Source organism: Tachypleus tridentatus, chromosome 7 (genome assembly GCF_004210375.1).
Source record: "Tachypleus tridentatus isolate NWPU-2018 chromosome 7, ASM421037v1, whole genome shotgun sequence".
NCBI lineage: Eukaryota > Metazoa > Arthropoda > Merostomata > Xiphosura > Limulidae > Tachypleus > Tachypleus tridentatus.
Genome location: NC_134831.1, coordinates 68,424,056 through 68,446,923, shown reverse-complemented (window position 1 = coordinate 68,446,923; position 22,868 = coordinate 68,424,056). Strand labels below are relative to the sequence as shown.

Sequence of the window (22,868 nt, the reverse complement as noted above, 5' to 3'; positions counted from 1 at the left end):
TGAAATTTTCAAATTTCATTTCTGTAGTTTTTAAAACCACCTAAATGTATCAATGTTTTTTTTTCCCAAGAATAATTTTATATTTTATCTACACAGAACACATTTTGTTCAATAGATTAAAACTTTATCTTTAAATAAGTCATAATTAATACAGGATAAAAAGCCAGATAAAAGTACTGGCAGTTTTGAAAAGGAAGATGTGAAAGCTGGGCAGAGCAAGTGGGTTTGATTTTAGAATTTATGCCTCAGTAAATAAATAATATTGAAGGTTATAAATGTCACATTTCTCATATTAGTGGAGACTGAAAATTTTTTAAATTATTTCCTTATAAAGTTAAGAACTTAAACTTGATTTATTAACTATGCTTTGGTGCCAAATTTAAACATATATACATTAACGATAAAGTAACTTAATTAAATTTTGAGTGTAAATTTGTAAAAGGTTATCATGTGCAGTTTGATCTATCCATTACAAATAAGGTTGAAACAGATATAGAAAGAAATTAAATATTTTGCCTGATTTTAATTTTGTTATTTTATGTGGTACTTGTAAACAGGCATTAAAAGATGTAACCTTATTGTTATGCATGTTCTATTTCCACAAATATCTCTCTTGCCGAGACATTTGACAATTACTGCTTTAGCTTGTGCTCTGGCTTTGTCTGCATGTGTTTACTACATGTAGAGTGGGTCACTCCCTATCTTTGACACTACTGTTTCTTTTTAAACGTCAGTAACAGCTTGAAACTTACCAGTCTAACCCTTTAAAGTAGTTCTTCCCATTGAAAAATTGCACTTCTTCAAACGTTTCAGCACTTGGATAATTACTAACAATAGTAGGATGCATTGATAGAAAGGTATACAGAGCTGTTGTACCTGCAAATCAGAAAAGGCATTACACATACAAACTCAATAAAAAATAATAGTAATGCATTACTACTGTAAAAAACAGTAATTTTAAAAAGAAGCACAAAACAAAAATTACCAGTTTTTTGTGGGCCAATGACAAGGAATTTTGGCAGCTGATCACATGACTTTTTAGTTGACCAAATAGCAAGGTGTCGTTTATCAAGACAGGGGTTCTGAAAAAGAAAAATTCAAATACATTTTATGAAAGAGCCTAAATATTTTCAGTGATCACTATCAATGCAGACTGATTTCAAAATCATCTGTACTGAATGAATAATATGCAACATAAATATAATCATAACAATTTCTTCCAGCAAAAACTGTTGAGCTACACACTGATATTTACTTACTATATATACAATTTCCTAACAGAGCCTTAGTAACAACACAAATCCTTCCAACAGATATTTCTGTTCTTTATATCTGTGTGCAGAATATTGATACAACACACAAACTACTTCCAATACAAATAACAAATTGATATCCAGTACTGATCTTTTGAGAGTACCTATTACAAAAAATCGTGGGAATAATCCAGCAAAATTTTTTTTACAATTTCCTGAATGAATTACAACATTTCTGGGCCTTATATGGATTTGTACAACATTTATAGTAATTCAAATTATGATTTTTAGAATGTAGAATTCAATATAGAAATCAAAATTATATTTACATAAATATGACTCAGTTTGAAAAAGTGTTTAGAAATAAAATTGTTTTTGAAAAACTTTTCTTAATTTAAAATTAATCAAAGCTGTTGAGAAAGTAGGGATCTTTGGGCTTATTAAAGCATGGAAAAAAATTTGAACACCGTTTCCCAGATAAAAATAATACAGTAAATAGTAAAAAATTCATATTTTTTTACTCCCTTAGTCTCAGACATCAATGTTATGCCAAAATAACTTAAATAATTTATTTAGAGAAGAGTATCCTATAGTGGCTATAAAAATAAATAGTAGATTGTTTTGGTTAATTTGCAGCAAAACAAAGTTAAACCTACCACCCATACTGGATTTGATTCTTCAGGAAACATTTGAAAATACTTCTCAGCCAACTGGAGAGGGGGAAGGGTTGAAAGTTGTAAATTTGTCCAACATTGGATAAATTTGATGACAGACTCAAAGGTATACAAAGCCAATCTGTCATTCCCATAATTTGATAAATGTGTCATGAACACATTAATCTGAAAGAATGGATAGAACTGTATACTTAACAGAAACCTAAAGTGTTTTTTTATTTCCACTAACTAAAACTTAGTTAAGCATACAACAAAAACAAATCAAACAAACAACATGAAATTATGTAATCTGTTTTTATTATTATTACAGTTTATGATTTAAATCATGGCCCAAGACAAAAACAGAATATTTATCTTAGTACTACTAAACTAATTAAGTAGCTTTCAAAGCATATGATAAATATACATATATACATAAAATAACACAGTACTTGAAACAAACTGACTTTCATAGCCTTTTACTTAAGTTGCCAAAAAAGGTAACTTAGAGATCAAAATACATTTCTTCAATGATTATCCACTTCATGACTAGCAAGTTGTTGATTCTTACTGGAAGCCTTCAAGATGAATTTACTTGTTCAAGAAGATAACTTCACAATTAAGAGGCTTCTTTCCTAGAATGTATTTGTCTATGTATTACATAACAGTACAACCTAGTTCTGTCATGGACTTCTTTTTTTAAATATAATTCTAAAATTATAATTAGATCCTTGCACAGGGACTTTCAGAGCAAACATCATGAATGTCTGATAATTTTTAGTAAAAATACACTGACAAAATACTGAACTATATCCAGTATGAGGTCATTTATTTTACCCTCAAGTTTAATTTTTATACTTTACCAAGGTGAAACTCCTAATTTGCTCTCTTCTATTTACCAACATATAACTCATCAAACACTTTCTAAGTATTTCACAGTTTCATAGCTTACCGGGTTAAAAACAAACTGATAAAATAGATCTCCTCCTTGAATACTACTTTCTAGTCTAGCAGCACCACCTGGGTACCTTTCCATAAACAAGTTGTGAGTATATAAGCCACATGTCTGTCTTGGTAGGACCTGATAAAACAGACACGTATATGCACACCCATACAAACAGAATAAAACTCACTTAAATTATAAGTTAAAAATTATGAGTAAATTAAGATTATGATTGTATTATGATTTCATGAAATTAATATTTGTAGTGACTACTCTTAGCACATTCAGTATGTTTATATGATAAATAAAAGTAATCAAAATAAAGTCTTCACTGAATGGAAAAAATGGCTTATTGTAGGCTGAGGAGATTGATTTATTAAAAAAAAACGTTGAAGATTTTTCAGATTTGAGACACTAAACTCTTTAAACCCATATTTTTTGTAGGTTTGTCAGAATTATTTTAATGATGTCCAAGTTATTTTTAAACTTCCTTAAAAAATTTCTGGCCTATTTATAAAATACAGACAATCACAAGGTTTAGATTATTTTTCACCCAAAGAGACAGATGTTATTGGATGTTGTCACCATCCAGTAACCAAATGGATTTTCAGCCAGTTGTTAGCACCGTTTGCTTGAAATAAAGGAGTTAATTCTTCAAAGGCAAACAAGGTAGCAAGACTCCTATTTAAATAAAATGTTGACAGACACAAACCTTTTACAAAGTTTGTCAAGTTATTTTGTTTTACACAGATACCAGAGGGTCCCTAGAATAAGGGAAAAGCCAAGTAGCAACTGTATTTTGAGAGTACCACTTATTATGTTGTTTGTTGAAGCTAGTAAGTATTTGTCCTATAAATATATACACTATAATGATATATTTTAATTTCCAGGATGAAATCTCCAGACTAAAAGAATGTAGATTACAAATTAATTTTTTTTGTTATAAAAAATGATAATGTTAACAAGTAGCACATTCTTAACCTAATCACTTCTTCCATATATGTTTCAATCCAGATTCACATAACTGAACTAAGCACAAATATATATTTAAAATAAAGTATGTGCATGAATAAAAACAGGTAGTTAATATATATATATATATAATACATTTAATGTGTATTGTCAATCAAATCTGGCATTTTGCATACCCAAAGTCAATAAAATATCTGTAGATCTACTAAACTGACAAGAAATATACATTCATTTACTTTTAGTTAATAAAATATGAACATTAATATATAATGGATGAAAAGCTTGAAACACACTCCCTGATACCAACTTAATGTACAAATGCATATTTGCATATAAAAAGGTAGAATCTTTATTACAGAGTCTAATACAGGCCTAGATGTGTAAAATGGCATTTAATTCTAAACTAATGCTATGCCTCAATAAATCTTCATTACAAACCATTTCATTTTATTCTCAAATCAAGTTTAATTATACTGATTAAGGCAGAGAGAATCCCATCGTGAAATGAATTTAAACTTATGTGATAACTTGTTATTTTAAGCTGACATTATAAAGTTCAACTTATGTCTAGATCTAATGTTAGTTTGTTTAAAACATAACCAATGTCACTGTGATCATTGCACACAGATACTGCTTTCTCAACATCCAAATTTGACTGAACACTATAGTATCAGTACAGTTTGACACACAGTCCAAACAACACACCTTTCTGGATTTTCAACTAATCTAAATGAAGATATATATTTTCATTTCTTTAATGGCATTCACATAGCTGTTTGAAAGAACACCATGACAATTAAATTACCACACAATATCAGAACCTATGCTATAAGAAATGGTCTTTTAACTTGGCTATAGCATACCAGATACATGTTCTGTATTTTGGACAGCAACATTCCATTACGGACCAATGCAATTAAGAAATTTCAAATGGATTATTACTTACAGGGCTAAAATTTCATACCATTATGTTTCTATGAATAAACCCTCTCCTGAACCTGGAAGGATGAAGATGAGGATATTCTTCCGTACTAGTGACGCGAATATTCCAAACATGTTTCCAAGCTTCATACAGTTGTTCATGGACAGGATATACACCAGAATGATGTGGAGCAACAGAATATCCTGAATCAGTGGGAATTCCATGTTCCTAGAGGAAGAAAATACAGAAACATATAATGAGAGTTATATCTGCTACATAAATAACTCTTTAATCTTATAAAAACTTAAGAGACAACATTGTGGCATTTTGATTTTTTAAGTATTTACCATGATGTGTTTTAATAAAATACTTGTCTGAAAAAATAAAAAAAAACAACAACCGATACTCAAATAATTGGCAAAAATACAACCTTTTTTTCATTTTTATTAGTAAGAAACAAGTGTTTTAAGGTTTCCTTTCATCCACAGATTATACTTAAAATGTATGTAAGACTACCATATTTTAAATGGAATGCCAATGAACCTGTTAAATAATTTATCATAACTAGAATAAATGCAGTTGAAGATGATTTTATGCAAAAACTGTGTGTGTGTGTGTATATATATAAAATAATAATTAAAATGGAACAATTTTCATATCAATATTTCAAATTAAGAGGTCTGAAATCTTGTTTAAAGTCAAAGTTATTTTGTTTGAAATAGTTCACAACACATTATAGTGCTACAGCACACATAGTATATCCTATACAACATGATTATTATAAACTATTAATTTAAAAAGGGGAAGAAAAGGGATCTTCAGAAAATTACAAAAACAAGATTGGTAACTTAAAAGTAAAAAAACAATTATATAATAAGTAAACAAACTTAATGTATGAGACATTTCCTCTAGCTTCAAATCCCTATTCTGACTCTCCCCAATATTACAGATTTTAGTAGGCGTTGAATCAAAGTAGTGATTTATCGCTTGAAGAAGTAATATCCACATTATTCTCCAGTTTATTACAACTGTTTCTATAATTTTCAAAATCCCTAGTTCCCCCTTTTTTAAATCAGCAATTTTTAACAATCTTGTTTTTTTAGTTTTCTTTATGTTCATCATGGACATAAATCTCTATAATTCTTGATGACAAGAAACCCGCTTGAAATAATGTATCTCAGAATGACTGGTACGGGTATCAACACTTTTATTGATCAGGAGAGAGCAACGTTTCGACCTTCTTGGGTCATCTTCAGGTTAAGAAAGATGACCTAGGAAGGTCTTAAACATTGTTCTCTCCTTATCAATAAAAGTGTTAATATCCATACCAGCCGTTTTGAGATACAATCTTTATAATTGCAATACTATCTCATTTGAAACAGTTTAATTTAATGAAATACATAGTTGGTGTACTATGCTTTCTTGAGAAACAATGACAAACTTTGAACTGGCTTCTTTAAGACTGGATGACTACTGCTTCTGATATCATTGCCAGAATGTTATCTTTGATAATAGCACAACACATATGAAAACAATGATACAGGGAGGATCATATATATATATATACATACACTTGTAAAATATATATAAATACTATATCTATACCCCAAAGTTACATGGGGAGTCTGTAAACATTGCACTGGAGGAACTACTAAACAATACTGGGATGGTGCATGGACTGGATCTTGTAACCATATGAGAGTTATACATGCATGTTGGATAGTTATTATTTCTATCTATCTATATACACACATAGAGAAATGCAAGCTTTATGCATATATATATATATACACACACACACACAGATAATCAATTGAATTGAAGTTGCATAGATGCATTCATATATGTCCGATGTAACTACAAGATGTCATAATGGCTGCCATATACAAATAAAACATCATTAATATTTGTTATAGTTATTATATTTCTTCCTTCTTTGCTAGTCACAGTAAAGCCAGTCACAATTTTCTTCCAGCTGGCCAGATTTACCTTGAGAGACATTCTACTCGCACTATAAGGTAAAAAATTTGTTAATGAACAATTTTGAATTGATTATATTAATATATGCATTTCCTCCTCCATTTCTGATAAGAGTTTGGGTTGTGACACTTCTACAACCATGTAGCACTGTAACAACCCTAAACTCTGATAAACCACTGCTGCTGCATACTTTACCTGAAACTAAGTATTTTCTTAATAAAATATACCTAGAAAATTTCTGCCTGACTTTCACCTAGAATCACTTGCATAATTCTTGCCATTCCTTATAGTCAGCTTCAAGAACAGCTATTTCATCGAAAGTGTCTGTAAAATTTATAACCACCATGCAATGTTAGCTGTAATTTGACAATTACCATCACCTACCATTGTTATTGCTGATCTAATGCTTGAAAACTGAACTTTGTGCTATCTTTTAAACAACAGTTTAAAGATTTCTGTTATGGGAGACAGTCTAGATGCCTATACAGTGGTAAAAAAAACTGAGATCCTGTCAACAGTGTCATGCTCGAAAGGGCAGGAACCCTATACATAGCTAAATGATATGTAACATTAATAAAGTGGCAACAGTAAGTTAATAATTGCTATGGTGCATGTGTCATGCCTGCCACATAAACATTAAACTACACTCGCAGCCTGAACACAGCTATATACATATAGATGTATATTGAAATACAAGACTCCACATAAACCACAGACTACCTCAAACTGATTGTACATCAATGTTTATAGATCTACTGTTATTTGCTAGGTAGTTAAATAAACTAAACCCTGCCTACACAGTGTGCAATGATGCATTTAGAAAAAGTGCTCAGATTTTACTACAATACTCAGTGGTTTTTGCTCTAGGTTGGCAGAACAGTATTAAATAATAATAAAGAACAATGGATGATCTCTACTACAAACCACTACTTTTGGTTTGTGAAACCATAATGAATCAAAAAACAAACTCTAAAAGGTTCATAAACTAAACAAAAGAAAAATTAATTAAGTATAGCGTAAACTATATTTCATAGTGAAAAACAAATTTAAAACAAAACATTCTTTTTTAAACACTTGCATCATTCACCTAATATTTATACATTAGTGTATACATGTAACATTTTTAATACCATACTGTCACAATGAACTGTAAGTAAACCTGATAGATCCATTTTCATACGAACACTAAAATAAACCAAAAAACTTCCAAGTTCAATAAGGACAAATATGAGCATTATAATTACACATAGATGATGCATGTATTTCCTCTTTACATAGCAAGTACACACACATTTATATCAATTACTTAACCTATCTCTTAACATCAGAAGATAATCTACCAGAAAACAGTTTAAAATTATTTGCAAGTTTATTTAGGTGGGTCTACAATATTAAGCAATTATGAATATGGTGCTATAATAAATTAATTTGCTAATATGTTCTTTACATGCAAGTTATAGGAAATAAATATCCAACATCTTGTTTTGAAGTTTATCATTTCATACAACTTCCTTAAAACAATTTCACATACAAATTAAAACTACAATTTTACAGACAAGGTTGATCAATATTATGAATTAAATCACCTGTACAAAAACTGGGCTAAAATCAATTACTCGTGTTTTGGATATGAAGTGCTTAAACAATGGTATACATTTAAGTATTACCTGAGCAAACTGATGATTCAAGTTCATCTCCATCTCTAGGTGAGAGATGTTCTCATACAGGTGTGGCTTGGTGTGGCTCCACATGTGACAAAACCACCAGAACTTGGAACTGTGAGCTTTTATTAGATAAACAAGGACCACAGTGTGTCAATCAAATGGAGGTAGTAGTTTAATATGAAAGACCAGATCCATAACGTACCAAATAAATGGAAGTCGTGAGACTTATTGTGCGATAATAGGTTCGAAAAGTGGCACATGATTGAAACTTGCGAGATTTTATACGAAACAATATGTATTACAGTGAAAACAGAGATATGTAGTAAAGATTAATATAAATAGTCAAACAGAGGTAACGAGACTTAACTTGAGAAAACGAGTATTTTGATTTAAAAAAGAGTCAATGAGAATTTGCATGACAGAACAAACATTACTACACATTGTGGTAGTGAGGTTAGATATGAAAGAAACAATAATTTAAAGAAATAAAAAATGAAAGTAGTAATCTTTAGCATAAGGTAAATAAATGAAGGTGATACAGTTATGTGAAATTAGAAAAAGTAAAAATAATAAATGTAGCTCTTGCAGTTGTGCATGTTCAAATAGGCTTACAAGGAAAGAAAACAATTAACATATAGATGTATAGTATTAGTGAAAAAGTCCGTAAGGTTATATACAGTATAAAGCTAGTTAGGTTCAGTAAGAGAGAGTAACAGGATGAACGTTATGAATAACACGAGAAACCAGAATCCCTTAAATACAGGTTAACCATGAAAGGTTAGGTTTAGAAGACACTGGTGTACAAGAGGATTGGATGAAGGTAATTATAAAAACTAATTGACTGACAACATCCTGCCCATGAAACCAGCTTACGTGGTAAGAAGTTTCGCAGACAAACCTAGAGTTAGAAGTGTGGAATTGAAGACCTTATAAACATACCTGTTTTATACTAAACCCATTCACTCACACACTTATTCAAAGAAAGAAAATCTATTGTAGTATCAACCTAGAAAATCAGGAGGTTTTAGTATCAACTGTAGATAAATATGCAGAAAGGCTCTTTTCAGCCTCATTAATCTGTATATAGAAACACCTTTATTAGATGACAAATTTTTGCCTTTTCTACATAAAATGTTTTCTTGTGTGATAGCAAAAGACCTAAACTTCATTGCAAAATTTTAACTTTTAAAAAAATATTTTCTTATTTCAGTTAGAAAATTCACTAACTGGATGAGTCAAAGAAACATTACAGTGCATAGCAAGCACTCCAACAGATCATGCTTTGACATCCTAGGTGCTTTACAAAGAAGGTACATTAAGTTAACTTGAATGTGCTTTAACAGTTCCCTTCTTGTGTGGCTTTTCAGAATGGAAGTACTTTCTGCTTAATTTAGTATTTTACAAACCACAGTTAAGCCTTCAGCAAATCTCAAGCAGATGACCAAAACCTACTGTTTCCATTTAATGTAATTATCCTGTACCTTTGCAAACTGGTAATTTCTGTTCATGTTGCCTTCTAAGTAAGAGATGTTGTTGAACAAATGTGGCTTAGTGTGGCCCCACATGTGAGGAAACCACCAAAAGCTGACAGCAAACTCTGTAAAGAAACCCTCATTTTAAAATACCCTTTAGACTTAAATACATACAACTCACACTCTCAAGACCTTGAAATACTTCTATTATATTTTTGAATAATCTTTTTAAAATTAAAAGAATAATTATAAAAATTAAAAACATTAATTAATATTAACAACTTATTTTATTTAAAATCATAAACTTTTCCAACATCTCTAAGTACATTAATCTTTTACTGTTTGCCATACATAAGTACATCATTTAAAGCGAAGGAAGCTCAAGGATAATAATCATTTTCCTACCACATAATTATATAGGTCAAAACCTGTAGTTATAAAGTCATGGATATTTAACACAATTTTGTCATTAACATTCTCATAGGCAACTATAATAACTATTTGGGGTTCACATGCACTAATTTTGATTATTTAAAGGCCACATTAAATGGAATGCTGTTTCTAAGTACCACATCTTCATGTACTGTTACAAAGATATACACATTTAAATGCACACAGAAACTTAACAACTGGATATTTACATAGGTGCTTTTTTTCAGATCATACATGCATATCTATTTATACTTTAGCTTCTTAAACACAGATAGACATTCCACAAATATCTTTAGCATTATTTCTAAAGGTGCTTAAGTAATAGCAATAACAATTCAAGAACATCCAAGCTTTATTGAATAAGTTACATTCAAGACACACTCACTTCACACAAAAAGACAAACAACATTTTAAAATAAAACTAATGCAAATACAAGATAAATTATATGAGGATTCTATATTAAGATATTAAGAGTCAAACAAGATTTAATAAAGGTAAAACACAATACTTGGGAAAATCACTTTTATGAAATGCAAGACATGATTTTTTTTTTCTTTTTCTAATGGTGTCACAATATTGTGTATTATCTTTGTTCAGTACAAATTTACACTACTGTCTACCTGTGCCCTGCACTTAACAAATATTAAATTTAGATGTTTTAGTGTTATAAACACACAGACTTATTGTGAACCTGACGATGACCGAAGAAGGTCGAAACGTTGTTCGCTCTTCTATGTAAAATATTTTCTCAACCCAAACGAGCCGTTTTTGCATATAAATATTTTTTTTAGTCAAAATACATACCATATTAAGTGTCATGCACATTTCACTGTTAAATGGATATCACTTTCACTGATGTTATAGATTAAACCTTTCAATCACAACAACACAAATAAGAAGCATGTATTTAGTACTACTATAAAAACTCAATAAGCCTGGAAGCCACAGTGCACAACTTGTAACCTACTTATCCAATACAGTTGCCAAATGGGCCAGTCATTTGAGCATAAAAATTCTTAGTTTACACAAATATTGGCAAACCCTATACTAGTTGGAATTAAGGTCGTAACAGAAAAATAAAATACCGAATGAATGTTAAACTTGCAAGTGACTAACTATGAATGGAAAGTGTCTGGTATGCATTTTTGTGAAAAACAAAACAAAACAATATATTAAGACCATATTAAAGTAACGAAAGTTTCAAAAAGAGAATTGCACCATTTTCTTTAAATAAAAACTGAAACGATATTGGAACAAAACATTCAGACACACACACACACACACCTATAAGCAAGATAACAGCTGACTGAATTGGCTAATGGAAATACTATGAAGGATAAAATGACAATGAAATACTGATAATATACAACACTGGTTTTATTCAAAATCATAGAGCAGGTTACCATGATCAGTAACAAGAGAAAAAAACAACATTCTCTAGCTTAAAGGAGAAGGAATGTTATGTTCATGTGAATGAGGAAAATGTTCATTCACAGCATGAAAAAGATCATTAAAATCAGAGGATGAAGTAGAAGACAACCAGTCAGGAGAATACTACATCTAAGTTGTGCAAAAGGTACAGAATAAACAAGAATGAAGACATGCTCAGAAGATTCAGCACTTTTGTTGTTATAGAAACAGAATGATTGTTATGATAAAGTACTGAATAAAAATATATTTGACTAGCAAAAGGGAAAGTGGTATGCCCAAAGAATGAAGGAAATAGAGTAGGTTCAAAGGTCGATAGTTATATTTAGAGGATAACACTTACTTAAAATGTTTTAAAAATTGAAAAATATGAATTATATTGAAGGAGATAAATCATGTTCACGTGATGAATAAAATGCAATAATATGTTCAATAATAATAATAATGAACTAAAATTCAAGCGTTAAAAGATATGTAAACACATGGAAAAGAATTTTACTCAAAAAAATGAAGAAAATTACATTAATAAAAGTGTACTACTACATTCAACAGCAAATAAAATTATATGAAATATTGTGAACATTGGCAAAAAAACTTTTGTTTTCTAAATGAGGAAATATCACATTACAAGATAAGATAATTAATCAAATACTAACAATATACAGAAGAAAAATGTATTCCATTCCAAAACTATGGTCAGATAAAATATATATACAAAAAATATTTTATGTAAAACAAACATTAATTTCTATGATTAACAAAGTTATTAAAATATGTCTCACTTTCTAAAGTTGTAAAATTCAACATATCACTTAAGTAAAATTGATCTTAATTTATATTAAACTACCCTGAAAAAATTAGATTTCATATTAATACAAAATATGAAGAACAAGGTTACAAATCAGTCATGAAGAAAACAATGGAAAATAAGCTTTATAATTTTCAATACTGCCAAAAGCATTAACATTTTATTAGCTGTTCAAATAACTTACTGTGCATGAAATGCCCTTTCATGCAAAGGGTAAAAATATAGGTTAGTTTCTAAAGTTTATAATTAATGTAAAATAATGTGAGAATAATCTATTTTTATGAAAGTTATCCAATAGTCAGAAATATTTATACACATTTCCAGTTTGCTCCTGAAGGATAAAGGTCCACCTTTCAAAAATGCTTGGGTTATAGGGTTTTTATCACTTTGTATCAAGATTTCTTGAACATACATGATTTTCTAACATCATGAATATAACCACTAAATAGTCATTTCATATTGTACTTTGATAAAATAAGAAAAAGAATTGAGAGAAACATTTACAAGTCTATCCTCCTGGAGATTGCTCTCAGTGAAAATGAAAAATTCCAGAGTAATCTACAGTAGCTGGGTAACTTAATTTATTACCTATGAACAATAACTGTATTGATCAGTCTCACATTAGCTAATCAAAATTTTGATTAAACTGACTGTCCTAAAAATAATCTACTAATTGGAATTATGGTTTCCAGTTATCACTGTTTTTGATTATTTCAGTAATAAATTAAGCAAGATTACCATTAACTTGACTTTCACAAAATTGATAAACTAACCAAGCTTAGGATTTCCAATTATCATAATTTTCAATTACTTCTACTATTGAAGAAATCAAGTATGGGAGTTATAATGTCCAGCAATTACAGATATCAACTATAGATATTGTCAGGCCATAATATTTAAGATAAGAACCTCTTACCTACTTTATTTTCTGAAATATAAATAAATTTATTACACCCACCACAGAAGCTCCTTCCATTGCTTCATGGTTTGAAAGGCTATTTTGTGATTACATTTTGTGATTTACGTTAATTATTTCAACAAAAGTCATCATTTCTCAGGCAGATTTTACTGAGTAAAGACTGAAGTTGGTGCTCTGATAAATAATACTAGTTTTAGATTATTTATGAATTATTATGTTTTAAAATGCATACTAGAAAGCTACTGTATTTTTTAGACAGCCCACTTAAATGATAAAAACTGAGGGTTTATCAAGAGTGACTTCCAATAGGAATCAATCCAGAAGTGCTGAACCTCTTGTTTCCTACTTATACTGTTTTAACATATTAACAGAAGTAACTAAAGAACAAAAAATTAAACATTTACTGAAAAGCAACAAATTTTCATCTCAAAACACAAAAGACAAAATATCTAGGTACGTAACACATTGTATGATGTAATCTGAAGATGAGACTTTGTGCGACATAAGCTGAAATTTTGTTTATCTTCAACATGGTGTTCTTGATGGGTGATTTAATGCTGTTTATAAAATTAAAAACAGATGTAAGCTTTTAAACACCCAATACTGTTTAGGTGTTTAGGATAAACAATAGTACTTTTATGTCACAATCTTCATTAATCTAGGAATAAAAAATATGCAATTTATATCTATTTCTGTTTTTTGTGTGGATGTGTATATATGTATATATAATGTGTGTGTGTGTGTGTGTGTGTGTGTGATGGTTACAATGTTGTTCAAAAAGATTTAGATCTTATAGTGTGTTAAGGTAGACAAAATAACAAACAAGATATGTTTTAGAGAAAAACTTTTGATATTCATTAGGAAGTTCTGGAGGTTGTGTAAATGAAATGTAAGAAGTGTAAGAGTCAAGAGTATTTTCATCCTTAATGTGAAAATACCCTTGCACTCAGACAAGCCAGAATCTGAATCAAAACTGACTAAAGCAAACTCAGCAATGAATCTTCAGTAGAATCACATTAAACATTCTGATTCTTTATGTACAACATATCTGTAATGTTTAACAAAACTTACTAGGTAAATATGGAATTATAGTAAATGTTAATTCTCTGATACAATAAATCAACCTTGCACACATAAGATTACTATATCACTGCTTACTACAGGGAAGGCATCTGATTAGCAGCATCCACTGCCAACCTTTCCTTTTTATTGTTGTTGATACCATTGGTGAATTGCTAACTCTCTGACAGAACCTGCCACTAACGTTTTTTTCTTGTACTTATTGATTAATCAAATGAAATTGATTAATTGGGCTATTGATTAATCAATTAACAAATACCACTAGTTACCCAGCTCTAGTAGTACATCAGGAGATAATCACATCTTTTAAGTTAAGGTAATCTAAAACCTTACACATTACTAGCTGTGAGGTTTCTTTATTCACCCACTGATTACTCTCACCATTTGTTCTGTAATCTACTCTATATAAATTCTAAGTACAAACTATATGGTCCCTATCAACTGACAATTATCATTTATAGATTACCTACAATGTTTTAAATATATCAATCTATAATCATCTGCACCATTCATATATAAGAATCTCATATTCACACAGTTTTCCATTTTATATTTAAAGCAATTATTTAACAGTTATGTTATTTCATTCAATGTTTTCTTTCAAATATTGGAAGAAATTTATACAGTCAAACTATGTCTATTCTTACACATAACAATAGAAACTTCAATCCTTCTGTATAACATACAGTAAAATTGTTATACAGCGAACTGTCATATACAGATTATAGCAAGATTTAAGTGTTCACTCTTAGTGTAAAAACACCTACCAAGAAGTGCATCGTCACCTTCATTCTCTTCCTCAGTTCCTCTATGGTAATGCTTCCCTGAGAAACCCAGATTAAAACGAAAACCAGGAATGATGCTACTTATACGCTCCTGAGCCTGTAGTAATGCCTGGTGATTTAAGTAAAGAAATAAATTACATCTATATGATAAATCAAACAAACAAGCTGCATAAAACAACAATAGCAAGAAATATTCCATGAACTGATTTTTGAAAAATTGATTCTTTTTTTTTTGCCATTAGGTGTGCCAATAATGAGTAATATTTACTTTTCCCATTCTTGTTGTTTCTCCCTTAAATGCACACATGTATGAGGTAATGCTCTATTCATTTTCTTTCAGCTTAAATTTGAAAAATCAAAGACTAAACCCTCAACAGATTACATCAAAATACATTAGGGAATAATGTGATAGAGAAAATTTAACAGTTCAAATAAGGCTTTGTGTATCTAGTTGGATCTTTAATAAATTCACTTGGCTGTATCAGATGCAGAAATAAAAGAATATAGTGAATGTTAAGTGTGACACAACCAAGAATAAACGTGTGTGTGTGTGTGTGTTTTCATATAACAACATGTACACCATTGTTATTTTCAGATTCATAATTCCACAAATACTACTAACTCTTATTAACAATTTACCTTTAAGTGCTCTTAATTTAAAACAATGTGCTGCTGATAGGAAAATATATGAACAAATAATCATAAAAAACTTAACTCAGATATGCCATTTATATTAATGAAAATAACGTATTATATTAGAATTCTCAAGTATAAGGTAATATGTGCCAACTATAAAGTGAACCAATAAATCTGTATTTCAATTTGCATTCCTTTTAAATGAGTGTTCTTTGTAAAAATTTCAAGTACATTATAATTGTACACTGACTCTCATCATTAATAAAACAGATTCATTAAATATTATCTATCACTTATGCCATCCACCACTCTACAACAGTAATACTTTTAGGCAACAGCAATGAAATTCTGCAACAACAACAAAAAAGGTTATTATACTTCTATTGTGATGAAAATTTCAATAATAGGTGTTCAAACAAACTGTTTTTATTTTGATTAGTTTCAAAGACAGTTTTATGATAAGATAAATTAGTTCTAAAGTGAAAGCCTGAAATGTTCTTGAAGGTAGAAAAATATAACCAGTTATTATTGGCAACCTGCTTTGTTATAATTACATAGATTGTGAGGTACAGAACTTTGATGCATTTCATCACTTTACATAGATTGTGAGGTGCAGAACTTTGATGCATTTCATCACTTTACATAGATTGTGAGGTGCAGAACTTTGATGCATTTCATCACTTTACATAGATTGTGAGGTACAGAACTTTGATGCATTTCATCACTTTACATAGATTGTGAGGTGCAGAACTTTGATGCATTTCATCACTTTACATAGATTGTGACGTACAGAACTTTGATGCATTTCATCACTTTACATAGATTGTGAGGTACAGAACTTTGATGCATTTCATCACTTTACATAGATTGTGAGGTACAGAACTTTGATGCATTTCATCACTTTACATAGATTGTGAGGTACAGAACTTTGATGCATTTCATCACTTTACATAGATTGTGAGGTACAGAACTTTGATGCATTTCATCACAACTTAAGAGATAAAAATTTAAAGGCAAGATGAATTTTACATATTAAAAGAAAATTAACATATTTTATATAACAATGTATGATATTAGTTATAAGTCAATACAATCCATGCATGTGCATCAACACAGCATTAAACGAAGTAAATTAAAGAAGCAAGAGAAACACAAATTAATGTTACAGTTGTGAAGATTTCCAATTACTGTATTTTTCTGTCAAAACTTGCATTCTGTATCAGTTAAAACAAACCAGTTAAAGTCGCTAAGTTAGGCCCTTGCATCATGGGTTTCATTGTACGTGCTCACACCTTGACTGACACACCAATTTTTACCATTTTAACTGTTTTAGAATTTCTGTTTAAAATTCTATAAAATTACTTTTACGCTGTTGTTATTACATGTTAAGTTTACATATACTTTTGAAATACTTACTACAAAAGATTTTGTTTTATTCTAGTGGTTTGAATGGATTTTAGAAAGAAAAGTATGCATCAGAAACACCCAATGATATATTTAATTGTAAAATCTTTGTGACTGAGAAACAGGCAATGAATTTTATATGTCCTTTAAGAAAAACTTTCCCAATATTTTCACATCAAAATCCTACCTGTACATCTGTTGGCTTCATACGAGTGCCCTTTTCTCCAACAAAAATGTCATCAATGTCAATAAGGAGGTATCTTTGGAGAGGAAAACTAAGCTTTCCATGAGAAAGGAAGGACACACTATCTAGAAATAAAAGCTTATGCAGCCAGAACTTGAAGCCATTACCAAAGAGCACTCGATGTATTCCATCATATAATCCATGATCCTATATTAGCAGTGGCAAAAAATAAAAATTAATATCTAATGCTCATGCAGTATTTAATTAAATAATATTTAACTGTAACTAGATACATTAATATTTTGATAGCCAACAGGCAAATAAATCATATAACTTATCTTTTGTAATAAAGTTGACCTACAAACATCTCCAAGCAAAAAGATCATGATAATAAAAATGCAGCAGGTTGTATCAAGTAATGATTATCATGTATGGTGTATTAAACAGCTACAAGCCAGATAAGAAAGTTATTAGTTGCTAAAGTCAACCAGCACTAACAGTTTATAACAAAGGTAGACATTAATTCTCAATACTTTCATATCGAACCTGATTTAATTGATTTACCAGTTGGTATTACTTCAGAAATGAACTATACGTGAAGATCCATAATCATAATTTTTTTTTATTGATCCTAGAATAAAACAAAAGTTCTATTAAAGAATAAAAAACAAACGATAACGACACCCATAAATTACCATCAGAGCACAGAATTGAATAAGAAACATCTTGGCAAGTCACCTATGTATTCTTTAACTACAGACAAGAATAGTACAATATCATTTACAAAGTCATTTCTTTAAATATTGAATAAAATCACAAATTCTGAAGTTCATAAATGATCACAAGTTTTTACAAAACTTGTAGCCTACATAATCTTAATTAAACAAGCAAAAAGCCAAACAATTTGGGTAACCCAATACAAATTCTATATGAAGCAATCTGGACAGAAAACCTTTTTCAAAGGAGTCATCATCATTTGCTCATGAAAAAAATTACTCAATTAAAAGCAACTGGCTTATTACTAATCTCTAATTTTTGTTTTTTACATACAATTATGGTAAATAATTCAGAAATTTTAATAAACTAACTGTAGGAGAAGCAATTAACACTTATGCTAATTCAGTTTAATGAGGTAAATAATTTTATTTCTTTCATGATTGGATTATAATACCTCTATGTTCAAACTTGGCACATCATGCATGTTTAATCATTAATAAGTAATAAAGCTTGCACCAAATCTAAACAATAAATGAAGTCATACAAATAATGAGATACCTGAAAGTTAAAGGTTTACAAATTTAATAATTTAATCTCATCAAACATCAAATATTATTGACAAAATTTACTAATTTTACCTGAACTATAACAGGTAGAAATGGGCTGATATCCTCAGACGAAGCAGGTACAAAATGCTGAGGCCTAGCCCATGCTAAAGCTTCATAGGATGAATCATTTGTTTTGAATATAGTCCAGTCACCTGCTGGTAATTCCCCATAGTGAACTTCTCCAGCACGTGTCAATCTCAAGATTGAAGAGCTTGGGTTGAGGTAGTAGTCTTTTAATTTGAGATTGGTGCTGATAAACAATGGAAAACCTAAAACAGATTAATCTAATTACTGAACTAAACATAGCTTCAAATATTCATCTAAAATTATTTCTAAAACATTTTCATGTTCACTAAAACAAGAAACATACTGCTAGAAAAATTATTATCCTAATTTTTTTAAAATCACATATGTCATATGTTTTCTAACTTAAGCACTTTATAACCAGAATCTATCACAGTGCCCATACATTTTAAAGGTAAGTTATGAATAAACAACTTACAATTTTTGTAATGAACCAGTAAAAACATTTATTCTGTTTACCTCACAAAAACAAGAAGCATGTGCAGCATTATTTTGGCAGTAGCAAAGGTAAAAGTGAAATAGCAAGAAAAAAAAAACTTATTAAAATATGAAAATGAAGAAAGTCAGGGATTTTTTAATTATTTTGATGAATACTCAAGAAACTCTAAAGGTTGCACATGGACCAGAGGAAAGAAAGTTGATAAAACTTCACTGCAGATTAAGAGACCCAGATTTTGAAAAAAAAACAAAAAAAAACATACATTAAATTATTTTTTCCTTCAAAACAAATATTAATTCTCAATCATAACATTTCAGGTCATAAGTAAAAGATGAATAGTCTAAAAGAAATCATGCAAACAAACTGTAAAATTAGTATCCATATTGTTAAGAGTTAGAATTTTAACCTGTTGACTGCCAAGTATTTCAGCTGCTACGGTACCTCCGAACCAAGTTCAAAATACAACTCTAATGCTTCTTCATTTTGTAACTTTTTTCATGATGCCATTTTGGATCAAAAGTGAAACAATTTGGGAGTAGGTCAAATGCATGTATGGTGCTGAAATCTAGCATTGAAGTTAGGTATTACTGAGAATGAATTAACTTGTCCGTGGCACTGTGTTATCGATCAGATTGGACGAATTATCTCGTCTATGGCACTGAACAGGTTAAACCTTCATGTTGCAGAGTAACAGTGTATCACTCTTCAATAACTGAATAATAATCCAATCTAATATTTCCATTTTAATGTTTTTTTAGTAAAAGTTGTCACAATTTTATTTCATTAGATAAATACACCTAACTATTATATAAGCACAAGTAAGATCAACTTTTAAATTAATGTTCATTTGTTTCCTCCATATTTCTGTTAATTATTCAAAATATAATGAAAACCAACATCAGATATCTTGTGTAGATCTTACTACAGATATTAGGTCTACTGATTTTCAGTACCTTACCAGTTTTAAGTAATCAAAATTAGTTTGTTTTTCAAGTAAATTTGTTTTTTCCACTCAATTATTTGGTTTACACCTACACCTGGGCTACATACAGAACTTGTAAGAGCAACTGTATCATCAACATGAAGACACAGCAGAAGAAGATTAATTAAATTACACAGGTACACTTTTCAGTTCAACTGATGTCACATACGTAAAACATGCTTTGTCTGAAACAAGCATAATACAATAGACAACCATCAATCTTCAAAAATATTTACCTTTAAATCATTACAGAGGAATTGCAGAAACACGTTTACATGAATAAATCACATTTCAACTTAAAAGAACAAGACTGGATTTCTACAGTAATGCATGAAGGAAAACTGAACCATATATTTAATTCATGATGATTAATTATAATGCACAGAACATGGATACACAATAATGAACATAATACAATTCTGGAAACAGATATATGATATACACATACGAGTCATAAACATTATATAATGGTAACTAGGTGGTGAATTTATTAATGGTATAAAACATTATCCTAGAAAATGCAAATGAAATGTCAATAAGTTGTACAATGCACTAATAGTTTTGCATGTTTTACACAGATCATTTCACTTCATAAGCCAATCACCCTGTCAGAAAAATAAAACTGTATTAATTGGGGCCTATTCTTTTCAGAATATAGTACAAAGAATTTTAGGTAGAAATTTCTTTTCAGAACAGAGTACAAAGAAATTAGAGGATAATCCTGTGAGCTGCAACAAGATCACCTCTTACCATTCTTTTTTCATAAAGAATAAATTACAAATATTTTAACCTTATCCCATACTATAACCTTCCATCTCCAGAACCATCACAGTAACCTTCCTCCAACATATCAATGTCCCTTCTCAGGTAAGGAAACCATAACTTTAAGTAATATTAACCATTATGTCTATAAATGCAATTTAAAATTGTATTATATTTGGTAGTAGCAAGAGAATAGTATTGATGGTTTAAGTGCCTTATCCAACATTAAGCCAAGATCCTCTTCTTTAGCCAAGGTTTTGAGTTTGTCTTTCCTATATTAATATGCCATCCACATTATGATAATTATATTATCTTGCACTTACTGTAATTAAAGGTAATTTACTAATAGTGGCTCAACTAACCACCTGATCATTCTGTAGTACTTTAATATCATCATGATAGGTAGAAATTTCAAAAGTTTAATTTCATCCATGAACTTTACTTATTACCCATATCAACACCATTAATGTAAATAGGAAAAACCAAAAACCTGATTAATGAACTCTGAGGTACCCCAGTAGTAATAGGGGTACAGTGCAAATGGACTCCATTTATCATTACTTTTTGCTTCTTTTATCAAAATATCCTACAATCAAGTATGCTTTCCCCAGCCATCACCAACATGATTTTCTTAGCTAACCTACTGTGTGGCATGTTATTAAAAAGATGCTTTAGACAAATGCAAGTTCAAACCTTTCCTGTCTTCCATACCACATGTAAGATCTTCAAAAATAAATTAAAAGTCAGAAAAGACTTCCTTTTGTGATATATCATCAGACAGTTTTTCTTTTATTAGGCTCTCTCAATTTTATTCTGATTATAGATGTCAGGCTAACTGGTCTAGAATTTCCAGGGCAACATTTACTATCCCCTTTAAAAATAAGAGTAACATTAGCTATTTTCTAATATTCAAGTATCTGGCCACTGTCTATTGGTCTACCAAAAATGAAACAAAGGCTTGTATGTCTGATCTTTGATCTCACCTAAGACTATTCTCTGGTTATGATGCTGTACTTATTTTCTATTGCTTAATGTATCTTTTAATCACCACATAACACATACTTTCCACATATTGTTTAGGGTAAGAAATAATGACAACATAACGTCTCATGAAAACACCTTTTTATGTCTTTCTGACAGGATTCAGTTGATTCTTTATACAATAAACCACCTCATAACCAGTTATAAAGTATACCAAAGTTTCAGTAATTATTTTCTATTTCAGTCTTTAATTTTAACTTAAACCATCATTAAAACTCTAAAATTCTATTTTTAGAACATTTCTTAAATTTAAATACTTTACATTAAGGGCAAGCAACAAGAAAGGCATGTTAAAACTGACCACACCTTTTAAAAATTAAAAGTAAAGTTTTCTACCTGTAACTACAATTATATTTACAAAGTAAAATAGAAAACATATCTATATGTTCTGTAATGGTAAAAATAGATACTTTTGAAACACTAGTACATTCAAAACTATAAGACAAACCACCTTTTAGCTGTGCACCAATGAATGTTTCTTCTTTAGAGGGAACAAATCCTATGATACCAACATTGTATTCTATGCAGTACTTGTCTAGCAAACCACGATTCCATTTATTCATCGATAGGTATTTTTCATAGTTTTCAAAGACAATGACAGCATATTTTCCTTTGTCATGATTCGTCAGTAAAGGAAGACTCTTCCCTGCTACTTCTACTTTGTACCTAGTAGAAGAAGAAACATGTCGCTAAAAGTAG

The 22,868-nt window shown here is 29.9% G+C and overlaps 1 protein-coding gene across 6 annotated transcripts in view; it reads right to left on the bottom strand.

The window, feature by feature from the left end:
• Positions 1-22,868, bottom strand: part of LOC143255894 (bifunctional heparan sulfate N-deacetylase/N-sulfotransferase-like) — a 79,952-nt gene that overhangs the window by 8,390 nt on the left and 48,694 nt on the right. For 5 of the 6 annotated variants that reach the window (XM_076512275.1, XM_076512278.1, XM_076512279.1 and 2 more), the window contains exons 4-13: positions 22,621-22,835; positions 18,892-19,130; positions 17,540-17,743; positions 15,295-15,421; positions 8,391-8,506; positions 4,786-4,971; positions 2,859-2,987; positions 1,910-2,092; positions 986-1,082; positions 753-876 (exon numbers count right to left, since the gene is read on the bottom strand). In XM_076512275.1, the coding sequence (XP_076368390.1) occupies positions 753-876; positions 986-1,082; positions 1,910-2,092; positions 2,859-2,987; positions 4,786-4,971; positions 8,391-8,506; positions 15,295-15,421; positions 17,540-17,743; positions 18,892-19,130; positions 22,621-22,835 (1,620 nt within the window). Of the gene's footprint in view, positions 1-752; positions 877-985; positions 1,083-1,909; positions 2,093-2,858; positions 2,988-4,785; positions 4,972-8,390; positions 8,507-9,868; positions 9,985-15,294; positions 15,422-17,539; positions 17,744-18,891; positions 19,131-22,620; positions 22,836-22,868 lie in introns of all 6 variants that reach the window. The other variant, XM_076512276.1, reaches the window with a different exon arrangement.